Here is a 25610-nt window from a genome sequence, read left to right as displayed (position 1 = left end):
ATCAACTGGGAAAACAGCGACCTCAAATGGAATGAAACCTGTAGGATACTCGCGAGAAACGAGCTATAATTAGTTTAGAAACTCTTGTGAGAACACCATCGAGTGTGTGGAGCAGGGTCCTCTTCTTGCTTTTGCCTCATGTTAGATGTGTTCATGCATGCATTCATGGCATGCATGTAAAATATTGCTTGTAAGAGCAATATTTGTATATTTTACATGAATGCATGCATGAACACATATGCATTTCAATGAGTCGTATACTTGTACAGTCAAGTAAACAAACTGTGATGAAATCATTGCACTTAGTGAATCTGAATTCATTTTACAAAAATATTGTGGATATCCCAGACATAGACAATCAGACACTAGGTATTTTGCAACGATAATCACATCTTTATTTGAAAATCTTATAAAATGACTCCATTTGCATGAGATGTTGCATTGCCATTCACCCAAGACATGACAGATCAAAAGGCACTGTTGAACATCTCTGCTCACTGGTGTACTGATATTTAGTTGTTGCATAATTCAGACCCAGGACACCAATTTAGACCTGGGTCTTGTTCATTAGGCACACATGGGAGCAAACGTTTTCAAATGGAAACGCAAGTTTCAGGTAGTGCCTGCCACCTCCAAGTAATTTGTTCCCATTTGGAACCTATTGAACAGGGCCCGGTTTTACAAAAGCATCTGAAGGCAAAGTTCATCGTTAGAACCTTTGTAGGCGCATCGTTTGAGCTGTTTCCCAAAACCATCGTTGGACTTGAGCGACATATAAAAACACACTTCAAATTAAAACAGAGATGACTGCATTAAAATATAGCCTACAGTAAGTAAGCTATAGGCCTATTTCAATCATATTGAAAGACATTTAATGTTCAAGAAATTGAGTTATATTTTGCTTCTTGTATGATACCGTCTGTAATTTGTCATTTCATGATGTGCCAAATCTTGATTTGCCTAATATTTTAGCCATGTGATCTTTCTATGAGCTGATCCATCGTCAGTATCGTGGAATAATTAGAATGTTAAAGTAAGATTTTAACGGAAAGCTGATCAGAGAGCAGCGTTGGCATTATTCCGATCCTGTCAGTATCCACACAGGCCTCAACGACGCACTTGGCGAATGTTCTCTCTGCCTAGTGTTTTGGGAATTATACAACGGGTGGGTCTAATCGTGGATGCTGATTGGTTAAAACCGCATTCCAGCCAGTGTCTATTCCAAAAATGACCACCGGCTAAAGCTATGGCGTTGAAATGCCCATCTCCCATTTATTTTTGACAAGCATTTGATTTTCAACAGCGGAGATTTGTCTAAATCTTGCCGTCTCCGACATTTCCAACATTGTTTCAAAATTGAAATTTGATCTCTAGCTGTCCTATAATAATGAACGTTTCGGGGAGTTGGGACGAGAAAGGCAGACAGCTTTTCTCAGCCAGTCGAAATCATGAATCAAATGGCATAATTTTTATGGATATACACAAAGAAATGTCAATAGAAAACTGGTAAAACAAAACGCAGCTAGTTTGCAGTCTTTCGAGCTACAGTTTGAAGGGATTGTGTTAGCTGTGTTGGCTAATTCGTCTGAACAGTGTCCTGACGAGAAATGTCTCTGGAAAACAGCTTAAACAAACGCAAATGCAGCTACTTTGCTGTTATTCTGGCTGCAATGTTTGACGTGACTAAGTTAGCCGTAGTTGGCTAGCAAGCGAGGGATAAGAATGTTGCCAGTCAGTGTGGTAACTGAAAGAAATCAGTATGGTAACTTTTTAGAAAGAACTGGGTTGCGTCCATAGATACAGAACAAAAAGAGTGAACGACTAGGTCGTGTCTCTGGCAACCGATATAATTAATAACCAATAGAATTAATCTTGTGGAAGGATGAAATGGTATGAATAAATTCAAAATGTTTATGAAAATGTCAATCATTATTTGTTTGTTGGTAACCCATTGTATAAAAGTGATAATGTCCTCAAAGCCAGTGTTTGGAGGATATATTGGCACTGTTTGCCAGCCCGAGACATCCGTGCCAATATATCCTCCAAACACCAGCTTCACTGGCATTATCACTGAAATGTTACATCTTAGGTCGTTGTAGGAAAGATACATTGTTTAAACACTTGTATGCCTAAGTGTCTTTGCTATCAGGAAACCAGGCCCAGGTTGGCTAAACTCTACATGACTTCAAGTGAACAGGCTCATTGCACGACTTCCATGAAGAAGTGCTATCAGTCCATCCAGTGAGGCACTACCAATCAGAAACTTCCATTGTTTGTTAGGCCATGGTATTTGCTTGGAGAGCAGTGGTCATTCACCATAACCCAGTCATTTAATCAGATGGCATAATTGATATAGATATGCAAATACTAGTGGTTTGATTCAATCATTTTTTCCAAAGAGGTAAGCCTCAGCCAAGAGGTTGATTGACAAGCAACATATTGAGGCATTGCCTTTGTCATTAATCAAAAGATAATCACTCAATTGAATTACGAAAATAAAAAATAATATTCCCTTTGCTTTTCCGCTTCTTCCCCTCAGGTTAATTTCAGTCCAATGTTCAGATCACCAATGCCAGGTTTCCCCAAAAGCATCCTATGGTCTAAGATGAACTTAGCCTTAAATTGTTTTTGGGAAACCGGGCTCAGATAGATTAACATCATGCGCTCAGCTCGACTACACCACAAGTGTCTTCATTCTAAAAATGCACATGGCAGAGAGCAGCAGCACACATTTATTAGAACAAAATTTCAAGTATAATCTTCAGAATCCCAATTAAAATAGTCCAGAAGATGGACTCCTCTTCCTGGAAGTCATCCTCTGGAGCTGGAGAGTATTTCTGCTTCCCCCGGTCCTCCTCCGAGGGGTACGACCTTTTATCAAACGGGTCCTGGAGGGAAGTCTGATCGTAAAACACCCTCATCTCAAACTCGCTCTCCTGGTGCGACGGGTGGCCATAAATGCCAATCCCCACGGGCCTCCCAAAGTCTCCAGGCACTACGACCACATCCTGGCCACAGGTGACCGACTGCAGCCTGTAGGTGTCAAAGCTGGGCCGCAGAGTTTTGTCCGAGACGTACAGGTCTGCATCACCCTTGAGGCTGCGCATGTGCAGGATGATCTTGCCATCGTGGTTGAGCCGAAGGTAGCTGTAGTTGCCTGCCCCGATGTGGCCCTGCACCATGTGGAGCAGCACCCACTCCTTAGGAAGGGCATCCTCTTCCAAAGAGTGCAGGAACCCCCCAGCCTGAGACAAGAGGAATGCCACAGCCAGCATGCTGCTGCACAGCACCATAATGGAGATGGATGGTCAGAGTCACCGACTGGACAACACCCACCTTCTACCATCTGTTGATAACCTGAAGGGCAACACAAACAAATGCATTACCTACAGTACAGTATAAGCCTGATAAAGCTTGTACTGGGCAAATCCTCAAGGGGGCAATATGGTCTTCAGCCAGTTGACTTTTAAGAGATGTTTAGAAACGGACACCTCCTGCCTGTAGATCACTGATCTGGCTACAAGCCCTGCACTATATCTCTGCTCTATAAATACAGTATCAAGCTAGCTTCTTCTAAAGATTAGCATTGTGTGACCTCTGCAACCTTGTAATATTCTACACATGTTTAGCAGATACTTCTTGAGTAGCCCATCTGTAAAGACGTTACGCCCACCCTGTCTGTCTGCCTTGCATTGACTGCTGGCTAACTGCTCACTTACATGTCCGTCTAAATCGCTGGCCTGTGAATTAGTTATTAGAGCAGCCACAGACTGGCTAATCCCATTAACAAAATAGCTTATAAAGCTAGACTCAGTTATGCGCTAACGCAGAATGTAGTCCTAAAGCAATTGTTTGACAGCGCGTGGCCATGATGTGGACACTTTAGCTCGATAGCGAAACGTCGAGTATTGTACTGGTGGCTCGTTAACTATATGCAAAATACATACATTTAACAACACATATGCAAATAGATTAATTGATACTAACAACATAGCTACATTTCATCAGCCTTGCAAGAAGCAAGTTACTGCTGCCAGCGTTCATGCTAGCTTGCTAATTGGCTACGCTAAATTAACCTTACATAGCTAGCTAATGTTAGTAGTCTAGTACAAAGAACTTTCCGGGGCTACGAGAAGAAACACTTGCGGTTATCACAATATTTAGCAGGTTTGTGGAACAAGAACATTAGCTACTCACCTGTACATTGTTCCGAGCACAACTTTAGTAATGGTTATTGTTTTGCCAGTAACTAACGAACCAGTCAGTGTCAAGTTCACTTCTTCCGTTTTCCGGGGTCTCTCACACTTATCCACTGGCGCCGCCTACAGTACAGGGAAAGTAGCACATTCATAACTGAACACAAACCACCAAGTAACACTGGGCCTATATTAACATCACATCATCCTACAAATATACATATGGGAACTGATATATAAATAGACAATGTGACCCTAACCAGTCCTCTATAAGTTATTTACAGTAACCCGATTCATTTATTGTCAAGTTCACTCCTACACCCCTCAAGATAATTGGTTGTACGCTTCACACAGCAGTAATATAGTTGCTAAAGGAGCTCTGCACCCAAAAAAACAACATTTTAGGAGCCTACAAAGAGAAAGAATGTGGCTACACATTGATCGAATTATGTCAGCATTATTACTTTGTAGAATATGCCTACACATTAGTGTTTGCTCAATCCATGAAGTGCATTTAGACCAGCGGTCCCCAACCCCGCTATATACAGCCGACAAGATCAGGTTTGTAGTACTAGTTCCCAAGCACTGTGCGTAGGATTATAGAAAGGTGTAAAAAAAAAAATAGTTTATGGAATTGAAGACTCACCAGTATATCAATGCATCATCAGATCAAGGTACTGTAAACCAAGGTGAAAGAATCTCCCATAGTGAAGGATATTAATTACCACGTTACTTTATTGTACTGCATCTTAATGTACTGCTTTGGCAACACCAGCGTCACAGCCGTCCTGCCAATACATTTTTCCCCCCATTTTTCTCGGCAGCAATGTGACATTCAACACCAAGTTTGATCATTCAGTGTTTGAAAAACGGAGTCATTTTTTCCACGCACTACCACAAAGCGTTGGACTGCAGCGTAATACTGCAATGAAAATATAACAGCATGTAAATCTCAGACATACCAAAATCCACCACCGCAAGTTTACAGACACCTTGTGAAACAACATGTACAGACTAATTTTACTCCCCTCCATCGATACATCATACCCATTTCCTTTATTCTCATTTAGGTCAACTTTAATTATGTACAGCGTTCATTTCTATTGCAGGTTTTACTAGAACCATTTGTAATCTATTTATGATCATGTTTTTGCTTATTAGGATCATACAAAATTGTATTAAATTGTATTAGTAATTGTTCAATTACATATCAAACTGGTTTCCACTTCCAGGCATGCACACACACACCGCAATCATAAATCAACTGTACTAGTTTCATATTGTTTAAGTCTTTTTTTTTCTTTTTACTTTAATGAACACCAACTGTATTTTTAAACAAAAGCACAACAAATGTTCCAGGGAAAGAGTGACAATTAGTTTGATGATCTTCTCCGGTAAATGTTTTCAAAGCCACATCAAATTCTGTATAGATATACTCGTTCAACAAGTGTGTGTAGATCGGTCATGTTAGAAACAATATATATTTTTTAAACTTTGCAGTGGAATTTCATCCACTTCAGTGTAATTATTGCAAACCACTTTACCAATTTAAGGCTTTGGAGTTCAATAGCAGTGTTAAGTAAATCCTATCATTTCAAAGTTCAAACTGAGCCAGTACATCATTAAGGATCTTACACTAAAGTTTCCTGGTGTTAACTGCACTAAAAGGCCCAAGTAGTGTTTTACTAATTCTTTAGAATAAATGAAAGTTTTTCCTCAACGTTAAAATGAAAAATCACTGCATCTTATAAAAACAGGTTTTTGAAAACAAGACGTAATTTTGTATATAATGTGGCAGACAAAGAAACAATTTAAATATGCATGTTTGTCGTTTGCCATACTATACATCATTCTGTAACTCTACAGAGGGCTGAGAATACAGGCGACTGGGGGGGAGAGATGGTATGTATCAAATGCCAGAGTAGAATGATGGATTGAGGGGGAAGAGAGGGGTGGGTAAGGTAACGATGAACATCGCTATTCAGATTTGTGGAACGTCTTTGCAAGAATGCTTGCATTATACAGTATACATGTAGTACCATGCTAGCGCTGCTCGCCTTTTGTCCTAACCGTTAGTAGAGATGGAGATCAGTGCCATGAGTTCATTTAACTACCGCCAACAAAACATCACACGCTATATTAACCCCATTCTGCCCAGCTCTTACCCAATCACAACACCTGTTGGGTAAAAACCAGCAACTGCGAAACGCCGATGGCGGGAAAAAAAAGAAGAAAATAATTTGTTTGTACAGAAAACAAACAAAGTGAACAAAAACAGCAACACAGGATATATCATATTATTCATGCTTTTTTTTCTCCATAGAGTAGGAGTGAGATGAGAAAAAAGAAAGAAATTCACAGTTTTCAAACTACAATGCAAGGTTGTGTGTGTATGCAAGTGTTTATGTTTTGCGTGTCGTAACTGTACGGGAGTGTGAGCATGCACTCAGACTTGGGTGTACATCTCAAATGGCACCCTATTCCCTGTAAAGTGCACTAACTAGGGCCCATTTGGCTCAAGTCAAAAATAGTGCACTAATAGAGAATAGAGTGTCATTTGGGACACACACTGGGATAGCCATTCCGCAAATCATATCTGGGAGTGTTAAACCCCAGTAACCTAACTCATGTATCATCTTCCGATGGGCAGAATAGGGGTAACTACATTCTTTGTCAGACAAATGAATTTGCTTTGTTATTTATGTATAATAGTCTCTTTTCTTTTTCAACGCTTGGTTAAATTCTTGGCTTGTTTGTCGACTTCGTCATCATATGTATTTTTTTCCTTTTAGAGACATTAAGCCTGCTTTGAGTATGCTCGCTCTCCATCTATGGACTGAGAAGGGGGGCCGAGGCAGCTATGATGCAGGGAGGTCCGCGCTGGAAGGGAGATTGGGTTGTTCAGACCGGGGGAGCTTTGCGCTTCAGTAGATACTGGTGAATGTCGTCGGCGTCGCGCTTGAGCCAGGCGGCATTCAGGAGAATGTTCTCGCAGCACTGCTGCACCGTGCGCTCGGCCGCCGGCGCGTGGTGGCTCTCGAAGAAACTCTGGAAGATACAAAATGGCCGCGTTTAGAATTAAAAAATGACAGAAGTTGGCTATACTTACTTTAGTTAACATTTAACAGTTTCATTGAGCAAGACAACACTATTAAAAGAGGTATAAACCAATATGATTGCTCACCTTCACTTCAGCAGCCATTTTGTCAATGGCAAATCCATCCACAGAGAGCTGTGAAGAGGGGTGAATACACAAGTGAGTTGGCTTAGGTCATTGGGCCACATGCAAAAGCTACCAGTCTTCCATAATACATTCCTCTAATAATATATACAGAATATACAGTGCATTCAGAAAATATTCAGACCCCTTGATTTTTCCACATTTTGTTACGTTACAGCCTTATTCTAAAATTGATTAAATGTTTTTTTTCCCCCCCCTCATCAATCTACACACAATACCCCATAATGACAAAGCAAAAACAGGTTTAGAAATCTTAACTTCGTTAAAGCACCTTTGGCCACGATACATCCTCAAGTATTCTTAGGTATGACGCTACAAGCTTGGCACACCAGGTATTTTGAGAGTTCCTCCTATTCTTCTCTGAAGATCCTCTCAAGCTCTGTCAGGTTGGATGGGGAGCGTCGCTGCACAGCTATTTTCAGGTCTCTCCAGAGATGTTTGATCGGGTTCAAGTCCGAGCTCTGGCCGGGCCACTGAAGGACATTCACACTTGTCCCGAAGCCACTCCTGGACTGTCTTGGCTGTGTGCTAAGGGTCGTTGTCCTGTTGGAAGGTGAACCTTCGCCCCAGTCAAAGGTCCTGAGTGTTCTGGAGCAGGTTTTCGTTAGGATCTCTGTACTTTGCTCAGTTCATCTTTGCTTCAATCCTGACTAGTCTCCTAGTCCCTGCCGCTGAAAAATATCCCCACAGCATAATGCTTCACCGTAGGGATGGTGTCAGGGTTCAATCTTGGTTTCATCAGACCCGAGTCTTGTTTCTCATGGTTAGAGTCCTTTAGGTGCCTTTTGGCAAACTCCAAGCGATCTGTCATGTGGCTTTTACTGAGGATTGGCTTCCATCTGGCCACTCTACCATAAAGGCCTGATTGGTGGAGTGCTCCAGAGATGGTTGTCCTTCCCCAGATCTGTACCGCGACGCAATCCTGAGCTGAGCTCTACGGAAAATTCCTTTGACCTCATGGCTTGGTTTTTGCTCTGATATACACTGTCAACTATGGGACCTTAATATAGACAGTTGTGCCTTTCCAAATCATGTTCAATCAATTGAATTTACCACATGTGGACTCCAATCAAGTTGCAGAAACATCTCAAGGATGATCAATGGAAACAGAATGCACCTGTGCTCAATTTTGAGTCTTATAGCAAAGGGTATGAATACTTAAGTAAATTAAGGTATTTCTGTTTGTTGTTTTTAATCAAATGTGCAAACATTTCTAAAAAAAAACAACTTTCAGCTTTGTCATTATGAGGTATTGTGTGTAGATTGATGAGGATTTTTTTAATTAATTTAATCCATTTTAGAATAAGGCGGTAATGTAACAAAATGTGGAAAAAGTCAAGGGGTTTGGAAACTTCCGAAATGCACCGTATACAGTGCCCTCCGAGGAAAACATGAGAATAAGAACAGTTCCACGACAATGCTTCAGAGCCTTCAGAGCGGAGCATTTACCTTGATGAGCCGTGATATGAGGAAACCGCCCTGGTAGCGGTTGTGAAGCTCCTCCCAGTTGTCTTTGACAAACTTCCAGGCGGCTTTCCTTCCATGCTTACTGCTTCCGGCCACGCCCCCGATTACTGACACAGTGTCCTGGGGACGCACGTCCTCCTGGGTAGGGGAGACAGAGGGGTCGGTTTTTGCCAATTGCCATGAATTCATCATGCTCATCTTATAGGTAAACTCGTATGACCAAAATAACTAGGAGGGTTACATTTACGAAGCTAGTTAACGGCAGTGTTAACAATTGCACCGGCTATTTTCAAGAATGAACACCATAAAAGCGAGACCAAAAGAACACGAGGTGGAAATATGAAAGTTTCTAGGGATTTTTGTTCCGTCTTTTATATTCTCCTGACAAAATAGCAGGAGCAAGCAACACACTCCAGATGCCAGGGCAGGAATGGTTGTGTGTACATACCGAGAGGGCAAAGGTGAGGACTTTCTGGATGAGGTCGGGGGCAGAGATGGCTCCCAGCACTCTCTCTATGCGGTTCTTCTCCTCCTGCATGTCAGCCTGCTTGTGAAGCTGAAGAGGGTGGTAGAGATTAGAGAGCGATAATGTGAGAGAAAAATATTAATATTTTACCTTTGGTGTGACATTTATGGGATGAAATCAAATGATATCAATTCTCATCAGTTGACTGTGATTAAAGCTTTATCTGTCACAGATTATTGGTGAGGCTCTAACGAGAGTCTAGGACAGGGAGCGAGCTGGTAATCCTCTTCATCTGACTGAGGAAATGTAATTGAAATCATTCACGCTTACAATATATGGCTCATGCTTATTGAGGAGACTGATCGCCAACCAGCTGGCCTGGCTGGGGTGTATTGTCTAGGAACCAAATGTGACGAAACAGGGCGGGACTAATCTGAATTTATCCAATAAGAAATGCTTGTTTTCGTTGCAAAACATTTTTCTACGGTGTGCACTAGTGAATACACCATTAGCTGGTGTGACTTACCTTCAGCATCGTGTCCAACGTGGCACTGTCGCCATGCTTCAGCACTGTTAAGTACACCTGGAGAGAAACAAAGACCATACACATGGGCATTCAACACAGTTTCATCACTTGATTTTACAATCAGTTTATGTCTTTGTCTCATAAAGGGCATCTACTTCCAAGTCATGGTGGTACTAAATAACTATCATTAGCACTTAGAAATGATCTACAAATGAGAAGTCACTGTTGGAAAGTAGGATCAATAACATGATTGCAGGCCCATTGTTGAAATATTGACCACAACTGATTGAAATAAATGGACAGGTGAAAGCAGTACTGACGACGCTTCAACCTAGCCAACCAGAGGCCTAGGTGGAGACGTTATCAAATTGCTGACCAATCAAATCCTTTAAAAATTCATGACGGAAAGTCATCAAGAGCCTAGGGTTAGAGGGCAAAGGTTAGTTTGGAATGGGGCCTTTGTTTATGTAACTACATGTTAGTAACACGTGTGTGTTTCTCTATGAATAAATGTGTGTGTGTGTGTGTGTGTGTGTGTGTGTGTGGCGCAGAACAGCTTACTGGGCTCCTGAGGTCTGCAGAGAGGATCTGCTTGCCTTCCACATGGTCTTTGAATCTCCGCCGGGCCTCCTCCAGCGTGGGCTTGTGTCCCGCCTTCCCCAGCTTCCCCAGAACCAGGCCCCTCAGCAGGGCATCCAGGTGACCTGAGAGAGGGGGGGAGAGGAGAGAATAAAAGAACCAGGGCCAGAAAACAGTCAGTCTCAAACACGTTAAAAACACAAACGCTTTGACACACTGAACTTCATCCAAAAGGCCCGACTTTATCTACCGCTAGTCAATCCAGGAGCCAGTAAATCCATACATCACCAGCTCTGGGCTGATACCCCTACTACACAAAACACTTGCCTAATTCCAAACCTGACCCTTAGCCCCTAACCCCTAGGCACTTGAGCAAAACTGAAAGGATTGTATAGGTGTAAGCAATATAGCAGAAAATAAATCCCACCAAGCCTATCAAGAGTGCAACGTAGACTGATTGCTCTCGCTCTTATACCTATCCAACCTAATCAGAACTACATCAAGTGACTTGGGGCTAAAAGCTGAGGATTGAATCGGCAGCTCAGTTCGTAACGCTTACCACCGGCCCCAGGGGGCTCACCTTCGCCCTGCTTGCATTCCCAGCCCAGCTTGAGGCCGATGGGAGTGAATAGGTCCCGGATGAACTCCTGGATCTCCTCGTGGAAGTCGGTGTGGGAGAGCAGGGAGGAGAGCACGCCCAGGTTGCAGCTCAGGTCGCTCCATACAGTGTAGTTGGGCTCGTTGACGAAGGCCTCCATCAGCTTCAGCACCTCCACCGTGCTGATCATGCCAGCGCGCGACTGAGGAAGATGAAGATGATTAATAAGATGAACATGGGAGACAAGAAGAGAAGGAATGGGGGGGGGGGGTGTAGAAGGAGAATAGAGGAGGAAAATAAAGTAGAGGTAAAAGAGGAATGGAAGAGAAGGAATATGAAGAATGAGGGGGAAGAGGTAAGAGGAATAGAGGAGGTAAGAGCAGGGGAAATGTGGTTAAGAGTCACAGTATTATGATGTTATCTACAGTGTTTGTAATTGAGCCCTGAATGAATGGGACAACGAAGCTTTTGAGGAATAGGAGAAAGCAGGAAAACAAGCAGATTAGATCACACATTGTTTATCCAACATCTACAGTAAACATCTTCACAAGAGGCTTTGGTGAGAAAAAGGCTGAAGAATCAAATCGTTAACAATTCACATGACAATATCTTAGTCAAAGAGCTTAATACTCATGGGTACAGAGGGAGAAAGGAGAAGTATCGTTACCGAACCATAGCAGTTACGTTTACATGGCCACAAAACACACAACAATAACATGTACAGGTAACTGCCAAAATAATGGAAACACTTGAGTAAATGAGGGATACAAAGTATATCGAAAGCAGGTGCTTCCACACTGTAGTGATGCGCAGGTAGACTCAGAAGGCGCAGTCCGCGCAGGTATATCCGCGGGGTGGGTTTCGGCTCATTAAATATTGTGTAGATGAAGGGCAGGTGGGTGGCAGGTTGAATAAAGAGAAAATACATAAAAGAATCCATAAATGTTTATTTCATACATCTATTGGAGGCTCTCTGGCATTTGTCCTAACTGTACAGAGCCCCAAATAGCCTAAATGCCAATCGCCAAATGCTTTTGGGAACGGACAGAAACAGTGGATGTCGATCCACCGAGGGAAAAAAGGACAATGTCGGAGTTGAATTAAATAAGAGAAATGCTGCGAAATGGAGTTGAAAATAAAGAGAAGGGAGGGTCAGAAAAGTAATGTTTGGGGGCGCTATACATATTCGACAGTCACAAGACAGGGAACTTTAGCCTACCGTTCAGATGGATTAAATGGAAACTGAAATCCGGACACCGACTGTTAGTCTATATCCTCTCGCATAGCCTTAATATTAACTCCTGCAGAATTAAGCATTTCTTTCAGCAAAATTATACACCAAAAGCACATATTGAAATATATGGGATAATATGATTTCTTTCAGCATCTTGAGAGAATGCGAATGTAGTTAGCAACCTCTACAGACGGTCCCCTATCTTAAAATCAGCATGATAAAAGCTGATCATATTTCCTAACCACATAAAATGTGTCCAAGCCGAACTGAAATCTTATCAGAAACATGTTGGGTCGTATTTCACAGTTTTTCATTTCCTTACAACCGGTCAAAACGACGTCAGAGAGCTTGGGTCTACAAGGTTCCATCTGGAAAAAGAGGATTCTGAGATAACGGGCTTTAAAGTTACGAACCTTCATTGGTTTAAATGGTGTACATTTTTGATCCTGTATTCTTTTGAACATGAATTGGGGTATTTAGAGTACTATATTAGGTAGAGACCATTAAACAAAACAAGTCAATAACTGGATTGGCTGACTACATTTAGTCGACAGGCTGTTGATCGACCAAGATTTTTTGTACTCGAGCAGTCGCACACAAACATACATAGATTTTTTTTATGGCACACGAGAAACATGTCTGATTCACGCCTCAGTGGACTAATCCATTGCAGAGGACGAGGGGATGGCACACCAATATCACCAGTAGTACATTTACCGTTAATTCCCATCATTTCTAATCTACAATGTTTGGTTATGGTTATTTCTGTTATAATGCTTTCAATATATTATTATTACAGTCTTACCGTTCACATTCTAGGGTTGGGCACGTTGTTTGCAGAGTGCACATCCTAGGCTACACTTGTGAGAAAGAAAGTTTGGGTTTATTTCATTCCATTTTCAAATGGTCAATCTATTCGTTGTCTTTTGTTTGAAGCGCTCCTGTAAATTCTGGAGTAAGGACACGCACCTGATTACGCATAGAAGTAGAACTAGGCTACCTGGCCTGCTTGCAAATGTCGGCCTATAAGTGTGCCCATTTGAGGATCTGAGACCATTTCTGATCGTCTTAACTCGCCATCACGGTGGAGCTTGTCAAAGCAATTTCGTCACCTCAAAACAGCAAGTAAACAAAAGTCTGTTTTTACTTCCATTGAGAGACGCATTAATTCCTCAATGTAACCTATATCGATAACCACTCAGCATGAAAGGGGAACAAAAGTAAAGTGTCGATCCAGTGGAACCGTCATAAAACAGGCCTTCCTGATTACTTCTTATCCCTTGCGCAAATAGCCTACAGCTGTGTCTGTCAGGAGCTCACTGGTGCAGGAAACTGAGGGCCCAGAATATGTTGCAATCACCAGCTTCTGGCTAGACCATGTTTCAACATCCTTGCAGACAGGCAAAGCCAATGGGATTTATAGGATATTTATTTTTATCATGATCTTTTCTACCTGCAGGTTGCAATGTACATTTTTGGGCTTTATGTAGGCAATTTTTTACATATCGGCAATAGAAGTTACTTTTAGAATTGTATCATTTTCATTCATTTCATTTAGATTAAAATGTGCATATGAAAATCATAAGTGGCACTGGTACGATAAATTGGCACTCCAAATGGTGTAGCTTATTACCGGCAACATCATGAGCATAATGGCAGAATCTGCAAAAGCGGGGGGGGGGGGGGGGGGGGAGAGAAACATGAACCATTTTTTCCTTCTGGATAGACTATATTGATCTCTGGCTCTCTCAAATAATTTGTGTCTTCATTTTTAAATCGCAGAGCTTAAAGCACCAGACAAGCTCAGCAACCAACATACAGTTGATTTTAGTAAAACAAAGGGTGTGTCTATATGAAAAAAATACGTTAAAATTGACTCTCTGTAGACCAATATTTATTTTGTTGGTCGGGGACAGCCTGCACCCCTGTCAAGCTCTCAAAATAGCTTACCAAAATATCAGACATTATTTATCAGAAATGCATCTAAATTAGGGAAAAATAAATCCTGCACCCCTGTCAAAAAAACATCTCTGAATGCACATTTTCTAAATGTGCGGATTAGGTTCAGGTGCGGGCCTCTTGTTGTTTTTTTTGTAATACATAGTCGTGCGGTTGCAGATGACTCATTCACCACTACCACACAGGTGTGGTTCCTGAGTAAATTAAGCAATTGACATCATGATTAGGGTAATGTATAAAAATGCTGAGCAGATAATTATTTTGGCTGCCATAGCTATAGACAGGTTGGCTGACAACATGCGTCGATGTGTCCGGAAGGCATGCGTTATGATTCTGAACGGTCAGATAGCTAGCAACAATGTGTCCGGAAGAAGGCATGCGTTATGATTCTGAACAGTCAGATAGCTAGCAACAATGTGTCCGGAAGGCATGCATTGTTATGATTCTGAACTGTCAGATAGCTAGCAACAATGTGTCCGGAAGAAGGCATGCGTTATGATTCTGAACAGTCAGATAGCTAGCAACAATGTGTCCGGAAGGCATGCATTGTTATGATTCTGAACTGTCAGATAGCTAGCAACAATGTGTCCGGAAGGCATGCATTGTTATGATTCTGAACTGTCAGATAGCTAGCAACAATGTGTCCGGAAGAAGGCATGCGTTGTTATGATTCTGAACGGTCAGATAGCTAGCAACAATGACAATAAGCTGCCATGTGGGGAATCGTAGGTGGTTCGTTTCAGCAAGTTGTATCTCGTTTTGACTGATGTCATGTCTATACTAATATGGCTCAAATTCACTAGCTATCTAACCAACAACTATGAGAGACAACAAGTGCTCATTGTGCAAAATGTATTTGGAGACTAAATATAGTTTTCATGTCAGTCTAAACCAACCCTGTCTGTTCTGCCACATAGGAGCGCACGAGTCAATTTGGGTGTTATTTTAAAAAATATTAAAAAATGTTATTTTTTACCTAACACTTTTTCTTCTTAAAACTTGATTAAGGGCTTTTAAGTAAGCATTTCACGGTAGGGTGAAATTGTACCTGTTGTATTTGGCGCATGTGACAAATAAAATTTGATTTGACACTATGTTGGGGTCCCTTAACTTTATGTTGCGTGGATTTCACATTTACAACATTGAGCTGCTAGAGTTTATTTTAGGGGAGACTTTGACCCTGAGCTTCCTCAAAAAGTATCTGTTTAAACACTGAAGGTTCTGTTTCTTTGCCACAGATGGGGCCTTGCTATATGGAAGGGGAAAGAACCTAAGGGTTTTGTGGCAGAAGGGAATTATTTTTTATGAATATGATTGTTACAGGAACTGACCATTTCCCTGTTCATGACTAACTTTAAAAACAAGCACCAATACCATAAATATCAAATGTATTCTTGAACGTTAGCGTCGAGCTAAAGGGCATGTTGGTGTAGTGTTGACGGTCGTCTCTCACCAGGGAGAAGAGGTCGTTCTGCAGGCCCAGACGGTCAACAGGCAGCAGGGTGAGGTCTCTGATACCAGGCAGCAGGCTCTCCAACATGGCCGAGCTGTACTGGATCCTGTAGAAGCCCACTGTTCCTGGGTTGATCTATAGGGGGAGGAGGAGGACAGTTGAACAGCAGCCAAAGACCATAGCCTTGTTGCCAATCTGTTTTCTTCCACTCCTTTGTCGGTGTCATGCAAAACCATTTGCTGTTCCAAATTTGTTAGCTAAAGCGGAAATAAATCTGCCTAACAAGCAAGTGTGGAAGAAAGCCCTTATATGCTTGAGTGACCCCACCCAACAAATTAACAAAATAATGTTCTATTCTAGCCATAAAAAGTACAGCTTAGCATTAAGGAAACAGGAAGAGATATTTTCTAACCCTTTGATCAACTCAGTACATGGATAATTCTGTTCTGAAAGGCACACGCATAGGTAGTTTCACTCTCCCTACCATAGCCTTGTGCAGTGGTTCCCAACCTTTTTGGGTTACAGTACCACCAATTGAATTTTGCTCTGCCCGGAGTACCCCCGAAGTAATCCTTTGTGCATTTTACCAGTGAGCTGATGGTCTCATGAGTCTTCACAAGTACCCCCTGTGGATAGGCCAAGTACCCCTAGGGGTCTAAGTACCCCTGATTGGGAACCACTGGCCTTGTGGATCCTCTTTATCATTGCTAACTAGATAGGGACTAGACAGGTTATAATCCTGCTCAAGCAACCATTAGTCCCAATCAAGTGGTTATTTTTGAATGGTTCTCAGTTCCCCGAACTTACTTTGACATTACTAATGACGTCGTTTCAGTGAACAGCAATTTCTATGGTCCATTCACAAATCCTGACCCTCTAGTGACCCCTTTCAACAGCCCTCTGTGTGACCTTTTGACCCCTTTCAAAGACCTTCAAGGGCCATGGTTGGGGCTTAACCTCTCGTCGACCCTTTTTTTGTCAGGTGATTGGTTTACCGAACTCTCAATGATCCCCCACCCGTTTGTTTAGTATTTACCGTCTCAGAATCATGAATGTTACGGCCCATTCACAAAAATGTATAACTCTCCAAGCAAGCAGACCTTCAAGGTCATGGCCTTTGAAGCGAGCATTTTTTGTATCGATTTCGCTTTCATTAGACCGCTTTCTATTTCCCTAAACATGCAACTCTGTATAAGGATTATAGTACATTTTAAGGCCCCAGGGCTTGGTTTTCAACTCAATTCTATATTAGACAGACGTGATAGGTGGAATTTGTTTGTCCTCACCTTGACCCACTGGTCAGGGCTGACGCTGTTGATCGTGATGGTGGTCTCTGGGCTGTCCAGCAGCACCTTGAGCTTGGTACAGCCGGGGTCCTCACCTGTACAGATACTGATTGGTACCATCCAGTTAGGGCAGTCCTCACCTGGTGGATGATTGACACACGCAAGACCCAATGAGATGAAGCAAAGTAGGACGCGTGTCTCATGTAGCTAATAAGTGACAAATAGGGAACCAGCGATTTGTACCTGGCTTTTTTTGTTTGTTTTTGTGTTGAGTTATTGGAAAATATTATCTTACCATTATGTGGTCCACTGGCACAGAATTTCTTCTGAGATATCTTGAGGATGCGGTCATCCCCTTGCTACAAAAAAAATTAAATACATGTGATTATTTAATACACAAACAGCTATATCCAAAACAGAGAGATCCCCTCTCACAGGATAAACACAGAACATTCATATTGTCCAAAGACTATTTCCATTGTGGTCTATTTACCTGCTCCTGGTCCACTACGATTATAGGGAAGCCCATCTGCTTAGTCCAAGAGCTCATCACCAGGGCGATGGGTTTCCCGCTAGCCTGTTCCAGACAGTCCCATAGGTCCTCTGGGATTGGTGGTGGGGAGAGAGGTGGTCACCAACCAATTACAATGCTCAAATATACATTCTTGTTATAATGGACCAGACAAGACGTTATAAATTCAGGAGATTTATAGGAGACTTGACAGTGTTACCTGTTGCTGCATTTTTATGTTGGAACTTCAACAGATAGGAATGCATTCCTTTCCTAAAATCCTAGAGACAGAAGAAACAAAAGAGGTTTACAAAGAAAGATAGAAAATCAAGAAAAACATCAGAGATGAAAACATACAAATAGTTAACAGAGACACTTGTTCACGCAATACCCGTTTAGCTAGCATATGAAAGAGAGCTTGACTAATTAGTGGACAACAATGGCAGTGTGCCCGGGCGGCAGCTCCTCACCTCGTCTCCTATGTAGTTGTGCAGCATACGGATCACAGACGCTCCTTTGCTGTAGGATATGGCATCAAAGATTTCATCCACCTCCGACGGGTGGCCCACGTTCACCTGCAGCCCAGGGGATCAGTCAGTTCATGCTTTCAAAACACAGTGCGAGGTTCGCTTTCATCTGACAGAGATACCTCACGTACATTCACATCTTTTGAAAAACTTCGGTCCAGAACATATGGTATGTATGTATGTATATATCATCTTACAAACTTAAAGCCAACACACCTCGATGGGATGACTGTTGTCCAGCGCATCCAGGTCCAGGGCGCGGGTGTAGTCGGCAGACACAAACTGTGTCCAGATGTCGTAGTCAGGGAAGCAGTGGTCCACACAGAGGTACTCGATCCATGATGCGAAGCCCTCGTTAAGCCACAGATGGGTCCACCATTCCTACAAGGCAAGGGGGAGGGGGGGGGGGGGATCTTATTGACTAAAACCAATTCATGACAATGAAATTGTAGAAAGTTGTTCAGATAATCTTCAATAATGTAATATCTTTCATGATAATGTCCTTCGGTCATTGACCAGCAGAGTGTTTTTGGTTTCTACATAAGCAGTAAAGAGTGCAGTGGTTGTTTACCATGGTGACCAGGTTTCCGAACCACTGGTGAGCTAGCTCGTGTCCCACCACCAGGGCCACCCACTGCCGTGAGGACGAGCACGAGTTCTTCGGGTCAATCAGCAGCGCCGTCTCCCTGGGAAAACGAGGTCACACAGCGAGGTCAACTCAAAAAAAAAAACAAGTGCAAAATGCGAATCATTTCACACTCCCCCTAGTGGTAGCATGCATTAACACAAAAACATAAATTGCATGTAATTTTTTTAAATACTTTTTTAATCACATACATTTCCCACCAGTGGTAACAAAATAATCTGTGTGGAATAACATGATTGGCAGGCTAACTGTGCATCCTCTCATTAGTTGCAAATTTAGCAACATTACTTTAGATTTACCTGTAGGTAACAAGGCCCCAGTTTTCCATGGCACCTGGAGGGGGCAGCACCAAGCGTGTTAGATCTTGACTATAATTCCTATTTTTCGTCACAATATAATAGTTGAAATAGAGTCATTTGAATTGTACTTACCAGCAGCAAAGTCAGCGATGGCTATTAGATCAATTTTAGGCAGTGGGTAAGGAACATTGAAGTAGTCGTTGTAGAACGGTAAGGTCTTTACAGCAACCTGTGAGAAAAGTCGATGGAAATGATATCTAGTTTTTTTTTCTATTTTACACTTGATGCCAATTGTCATTCATCAATATGTGACACATGACTAGTGTTTAGTACTGGTCTAACCTGTATCCAGGTTTAAAAAGGGGTAAAAACAACTCACCTCTAGTGCAAATTTCCCTTGTTCCGCCTTTCCGGTAGGCGTGTAGACGCGTACGGTCACGCCGTCCGACGATTGGCCTTCCACAAAGTCGTATTCGCCGATGACGAACGCTACAAGGTACGTGGACATGATGGGGGTAGTGGCGAATTTCACTTCCAAAAGGCTGTCATCTTCTGGATGTGGCTTTCGATCGATGACATTCTGTGTCATTGAGGACAAGGGCATATTAGTATGGACAGAAAATGTCATCAGAAAGTCCTATCAGAGTCAGCAATGCTTTTGAAGAATGAGCTCATAGCCTTTAACAGTCCACAGGGCAGACATCTTGGAAAAACATACTAACTCGGTTACATTTTGAATGCCAGCAGACTTACTCTTGTAGCTAGATGAGGGGGAAATGCAGTGACCCAACAACATTGTCTTATGTTACATAAGCCAATGTTAGCAGAGCGCAAACAACAGAGCGGCGAAATGTGACTCAAGCTGTTTGGGGTCTTGTGTCCCCAGGCGGAAGAGTTCGAGTGTGACACGTACCATATTTGACAAGGCTACTCGGTCCTTGGGAACTATCAGAGAGATGTCAAAGGTGGCTTTGATAGCTGGCTCGTCCCAACAGGGGAAGGCCCGGCGAGCGTCCGTGGCCTGAGGAGAGAAGAGAGGAGGGAACACCATGGGAGGCTAGGCGAGATACTTTCAACACATTTCACAGCGTGTTATGTCAGGCCAACATCCTGGAGGGTGTCAGAGGGCTGCTTTATAATAAAGCTACTCCAATGACCTCTAGTGAAAGTTGAAAATAAACAACATTCCTTATATAGCAGCTGGGCATGTCGTTCCCCTCCCCACATTTTTTTTTCTAAAGTTAAGAGATTACAATGTTGCATTATTAGTAATCCACAACAAAGGTTGCTAAAACATTCAGCCTAGAGCCAGGGTGTGACAACCCTCAAACACTATTGCAACACGGGTTAAGCAAATCAACTCTGCTGCCGAGAGAAAATGTACTCATTACTGTACCAAGAAGTGTTGCAGGACAGGAGGAGCGCCTAGTTACTGTACCTCGAACTGTGTGACAGCAGCATAGCGGATTTCTCCTGCAGGAGTTGCATATTTACTTCTGTAGAAACCTTTCATCTTGTCATTCAGCTCCCCAACAAAGTCAATCTTCAAAGTGCCAGATCCTGGGAAACAGGTGCAAAAACCAACGTGTGTTTATTCAGCCTTTACTACAACAAGAGGTTTGTTTTTTTGTCAACTACAAACAAAAAAGACATGGCATGGTGTCAAACACCAGGAAGAATTGCCTCTTGAGGCTTCTCAATGGCAGAGAGTGGAGGTTTTAGTATAAACCTAAAAAGCCCTGGAGCCATTCTGGTTAACGGCGAGTCCTTTGACTTACCTTTCTGTAGAGCACTAGGGAATGACAGAGTTACTTTCTCATCCTCATTTTGATAGTTGAATCCTGTAGCATTAATTTCTAAAGAGTAGGAAAAAAATGCAGGGCTGATATTCGCTGCCATAACATAATAATGAAAAGAATATACAAATGTGCCTAACAGGCCTGAAAAAGCAGGTCTAATCAGGAAATAGAAGAAATATATTGAATTAAAAATATATATATATATATATATATATATATATATATATATATATATATATATATAAATAAGTTTGTCTATATTTAAAAGGAATATGAAAAGACAATTGACAGAATCTCACCCTCACCTTCCCCTCCCTCTGGTACAAAGGATGCTGTGATGATGTCGATGTCAGCACAGTTCATCACAATCTGGTTAGTGGCTAGGTTAACCTGGGAAAATGACAGAAACACGACTACTAAGTCAAATCTGGGCCTAGCACACCCTTGTATAAATCCCCGGGATGACATAAGAACGCCATATTTTTAATAAGTGTAAAAAAAAAAGTCATTCTAGAGTCCCTCAACGATAATACTCCCTCGATATAATACTTCCAAACTAGGATATTTGTTTTTCTGCCGTAAGCAAATCCACCATTAAGGGTAAATCTAAACGGAACTGTGTCAGATAGCAGCAATAGGGATCAAACAACTTACTGTAGGCCAAGCAGGCTTAACCTACAGTGGCTCAGTGTCACCGTGAAAAACAATTGTGGCTTGACAGGGAGAGCGGAAAGGGAGTGAAAGAAGGTTTGGAGAGGGGGAAAGAAAGAGACAGCCTATAGGGCTTCTGACTAGAATGCATTGTGATAGCAGCTCATGCGACGGTCCGACTTATTGAGGGCGGAACCCAGTGGCACACTCAGACGCGGCTTTCTGAGAGAGTAGGCTAGTCCCATTTATTGACGGTTGGGTGCTGCCGTTGTTTATTTTGATACTCAGAGAGCTGGGAGGTTGTAACCAAGAAGGCAGGGCTGTAATTATAGAGTGTGCTAGGTGATGGCACGGTGCCACATCGCTATGAGTCTTATTGGCTATTGTGCTGTAGACTTTTAAATCATGGGCTGGCATTGACATTAACTTGGCTAATGAAATTATAGATTGTGCATACAAATAGCACCCACGCAACTGACAACACATAGCCCATGTATTGCAGTTAAAAATGCCATACTTGACAACTGTATTTGTCACTTAAATGCAGAGTAGTCTAATCCTTTCATCTAGCCTAATTTCCTTGGCAAATGCAGTTCACCAACTGCGTAAAACAATGTGCCATCCCCCTATGGATAGGCTACCAAACATAGATCAGCGGCACATAGATAACACATACCGTAATCTTTTAGATTTAGACAATGTTTGTGTGTAAAGTACTAAAATAGTTTAGCCTGGCGTTTTAAGTGTCATTGTAACACAGCCAGTGTTATGTCCCCATGCTGACGAGTAACTTGTGTTCCTAGCCTGTGTTCTGAGATGAAGATGGTGTATGCAAACATCTGAGAGGAATCTACACACCACATTTGTCACCAAATATGACACCCATTAGAAACTAATCAAATGAAGCAAGCAAGTCTGTAATACACATGTGGTGTAGTATTTGGGATGGGCATTTGACAGTTGCAGTACTCGTATTGGGGAAAAAAATTAAATCATACTCAAGTATTACAGATAACAAATACTAATTGCCCCATACAGAAAGTGTACAAAACATTAAAAACACATTCCTAATATGGAGTTAAACCCCCTCCCCTTTTGCCCTCAGAACAGCCACTATTCTACAGGGAATGGATTCTACAAGGTGTCGAAAGAGTTCCACGGGGATGCTGGTCCATGTTAACCCCAATTCTTCCTACTGTTGTGTCAAATTGGCTGGATGTCCTTTGGGTGGTGGGCCATCCTTGATACACACGGGAAACAGTTGAGCACAAAAAAAACAGCAGTTTTGCAGTTCGACAAACCGGTGCGCCTGGCACCTACTACTATACCCCGTTTAAAAGGCACTTAAATATGTTGTCTTGCTTATTCACAATATGAATGGCGCACACATACAAAAGCCATGCCTCAAGGCTTAACAATCCTTCTTTGACCTGTCTCTTCCCCTTCATCTTCATCTTCTGCACTGATTGAAATGGGTTTAACAAGAGACATCAATAAGGAATAATAGCTTTCACCTGGTCAGTCTAGGTCTAGGTGAACCCAGCAGAAAATAGGCTGGAGACAATTATTCCCAAACTGCTGCTTGTTGTTGGAACACATTTTCCTACTTCAACCAGTCCATTTATAATTTGTGATAAAACTGTCATCATTTGGCAAGGAATGTAATTTGTGTATCCATCAGCTAGATAACGTTTTTATAGGCATTTATTTCTGTAGGCCTAACGGGAGCTTGTGATGCACACTCAGCGCGCCTGTGTGTGTAGGGAGCAGTCAGAAGGCAATTGAGTGAATGAGGCATGGAGGGGAAAGTGAATTTAGGGGTAAAACTGAGGGGGGGAGGAGGAGGGGGGGGTGGCTTGGTTTCTTTTTTGTTGTGCCCCGCAAGTGAAAGGATAGTTGTCTTTAAGACTAAATGTAAATTGTCTGTACGGGTAGCCAAAGCACATTCCACCAAATAGTTTTACAGTATAACAAAATAAATAAAATCTCTAGTTAGATCGAGCTTTGACGTCCGTTTGAGAATTAATGCCCATCCGTATGAAGTAATTGGTTTACACCATCAACATACCAACAGGCAATGGGAAGTACGCAAGGTTGCACACCATTTTCCCAATCAGACAGGTTATGAATCATTTAACAATATTTCTGAAACTGTCATTATCATCAAACAAGATCCGTTCTGAATGTTATACATCATGGGTGTTGAATGTCTAGTGTTTTGTCATTGAAATGGTCTGCTAGCAACACGCTTGCAAAATAGGTTAACACAGACGGAAGCTGGGAAGTCTAGTAGGAAGACATTTACTAGCTATGATTTAGCAAACATTAGCTCAGTTAGCACTAGCGCGCATGCTAACTGGGTGCGCTGACATGCAACTATCGTTAGCATTGAAGCCAAATCAACATCTTTGCATTGACGTTGATCATACTATACATTAATTTAAAGTGAGAAGTGTGTAGTAGTGACTATTAGCCAGTGAACGATTTGCAAAAATTACAGCTAGCTAACGTTATTGTGCCTAGCTATCTAACTAGTATTAGCAGTTAACTAGCGAATGACGGTTCATCTAGGTAGGTAGCTAACTAGCTAGTTACTCTGGAAAGTACCATTCAGGCCAATATTTTCTACATTGAATACATATGTTCAACCTAACTAAAGTGAGCTAGGCTAGCCATTTGCCACTACTATCATGGGTTAGTAGATAACGTTAGTTTGTGGTTCGCTAGCTGGCAAGATAGCTGGCAAGATAGCTAGCTAGTTAGCATTTTGACGTTCGCCATTCGAACGTTGTACATTAGGCAAAATAGATTACATAACCATGCACCAAGTACGATACAAATTGTCTTTCAATTACTTCACCTACCTCCACAATCGCCTCTAGCTTGCCCTCGAACGTGAAGTCGATGAGGTCGGGCTTCAAGCACAACCCGTAGTTGACAGGGTAGACGTCAGTGGGCAACCTTACGAAGGGCCTCCTTTCAGGCATGGTGTCTGTATTTTGTCTGGTGGCGATTGCGAAGACGGTGCTGCTGTGTATTACTCGGAATTTGATAGTTCTGAAGTTCTGCAAAATGGGCTTCGACAACAAAACTGGATCTTGGGGAATTACTCGTTTTACGAATGACAGCGAAACCCGACGGCCGAGAACCAGCAACATAAAATCCTTTGCTAGAAATGTTACCAGCTAGGGTCCTCCCCTCTCACTTCAAATCCACCGTAACAACGTGTGTAGCTGCGCAGTATGACGAGGAAACAGCGTCATCGCGGAGGAACACTGGAACAAGGGGGTGTGTTCAATATGTTTGGTTTTGAATTAGTTTGTCAATTGCAGTAACCTTTTTCTCTCCAAAAATATAGCTATGTTATGTAAAATATTTGACATAAATCATAATTGACAATTACATGCTTTCTGTTTGTATCATTCCTTATTAGTAGTAGTAGATAGTAGCAGAAAAAAACAATAATGCATTAAGTCATCTGCACTCTCTGAAAATAAGTAAGAATTTGCATAAAAAACAGGTTGTTTACCTTTTTATGTTGTGAAAGTGTTGATGATTGTCTATGTTGTTGCCTAGTAGTGAGTGTGTGTAAATCACCTATGGAAACAAGTAGAGGGCTTAGCTACTCTCACATGACTCATGTAGGTCATTGCAGACATCTCTTTATCAACTATATTTTGTTTGCTTAAGAATCCTCCTGCCAAAAAGACGTGCACAGACACTGAAGGTGTTCGAAGTAGCTGCTGCTCAAATCTTCAGATCATGTCATGAAAAAGCAACCAATTTAAGAGACAATTCCACTATCTAAACCCATGTAACTCTTTATTATCTGTTGTCCAACGGCTAAGTAACTGGTGCTGTAGCCTGCATCCATAAGAACCAACTTATGCTTGATCCAAAAATGTGGTCGGAGGCGTATGGATGGTGTGATGCAATTGAGAAGCCTCAAGAGGCAAGCAGTAGCCAAATTGCGCTCCGTACTGCACTGTGCGCCTCAAATTTTGTAACAATTGAGTATTGCTCCATATAGCTTCGCATTGACATGATTAGTTGATGGTAGGTGCGGGTATGAGGTCCTGTATAAATACAAACTCACTTGACAGCTTATTTCAGAGCAGCTCTGAGATGCTTAGGGAAGCGCAAAAACTATGAATGCACTGACTTCTGCAGAG

The 25610-nt window shown here is 42.1% G+C and overlaps 2 protein-coding genes across 5 annotated transcripts; both read right to left on the bottom strand.

The window, feature by feature from the left end:
- Positions 1-372: 372 nt before the first annotated feature.
- Positions 373-4970, bottom strand: LOC110485891 (UPF0669 protein C6orf120 homolog). The gene is made up of 2 exons (XM_090195945.1): positions 4198-4970; positions 373-3357 (listed from the first exon to the last, which is right to left on the bottom strand). Exon 2 carries the CDS (start codon positions 3291-3293, stop codon positions 2736-2738), a length of 558 nt encoding a protein of 185 aa, XP_090052071.1. The 5' UTR covers positions 3294-3357; positions 4198-4970; the 3' UTR covers positions 373-2735.
- LOC110485887 (puromycin-sensitive aminopeptidase) lies at positions 4914-24713 on the bottom strand. 4 transcript variants are annotated; one of them, XM_036940558.2, is made up of 23 exons: positions 24303-24713; positions 21087-21177; positions 20767-20844; positions 20427-20548; positions 19902-20009; positions 19368-19568; positions 19121-19217; positions 18989-19022; positions 18615-18729; positions 18260-18424; positions 17987-18091; positions 17737-17797; positions 17499-17608; positions 17301-17364; positions 17006-17145; positions 15720-15854; positions 11035-11275; positions 10458-10600; positions 9897-9953; positions 9353-9460; positions 8887-9042; positions 7381-7428; positions 4914-7244 (listed from the first exon to the last, which is right to left on the bottom strand). In XM_036940558.2, the coding sequence occupies exons 1-23, from the start codon at positions 24594-24596 to the stop codon at positions 7098-7100; spliced, it is 2820 nt and encodes a 939-aa protein (XP_036796453.2). In that variant the 5' UTR covers positions 24597-24713; the 3' UTR covers positions 4914-7097. The 4 variants fall into 4 exon arrangements, with proteins under 4 accessions (XP_036796453.2, XP_036796455.2, XP_036796454.2 ...); XM_036940560.2 differs by having other exon boundaries at positions 11056-11275; XM_036940559.2 differs by having other exon boundaries at positions 21093-21177; positions 24303-24685.
- Between the last annotated feature and the right edge of the window lie 897 nt (positions 24714-25610).

The sequence above is a fragment of the Oncorhynchus mykiss genome, chromosome 13 (genome assembly GCF_057628025.1).
Source record: "Oncorhynchus mykiss isolate SJ-2025 chromosome 13, ASM5762802v1, whole genome shotgun sequence".
Classification (NCBI taxonomy): Eukaryota; Metazoa; Chordata; class Actinopteri; order Salmoniformes; family Salmonidae; genus Oncorhynchus; species Oncorhynchus mykiss.
Note: the sequence above shows the minus strand (reverse complement) of the source record. Positions and strands in the feature narration are given on the sequence as shown.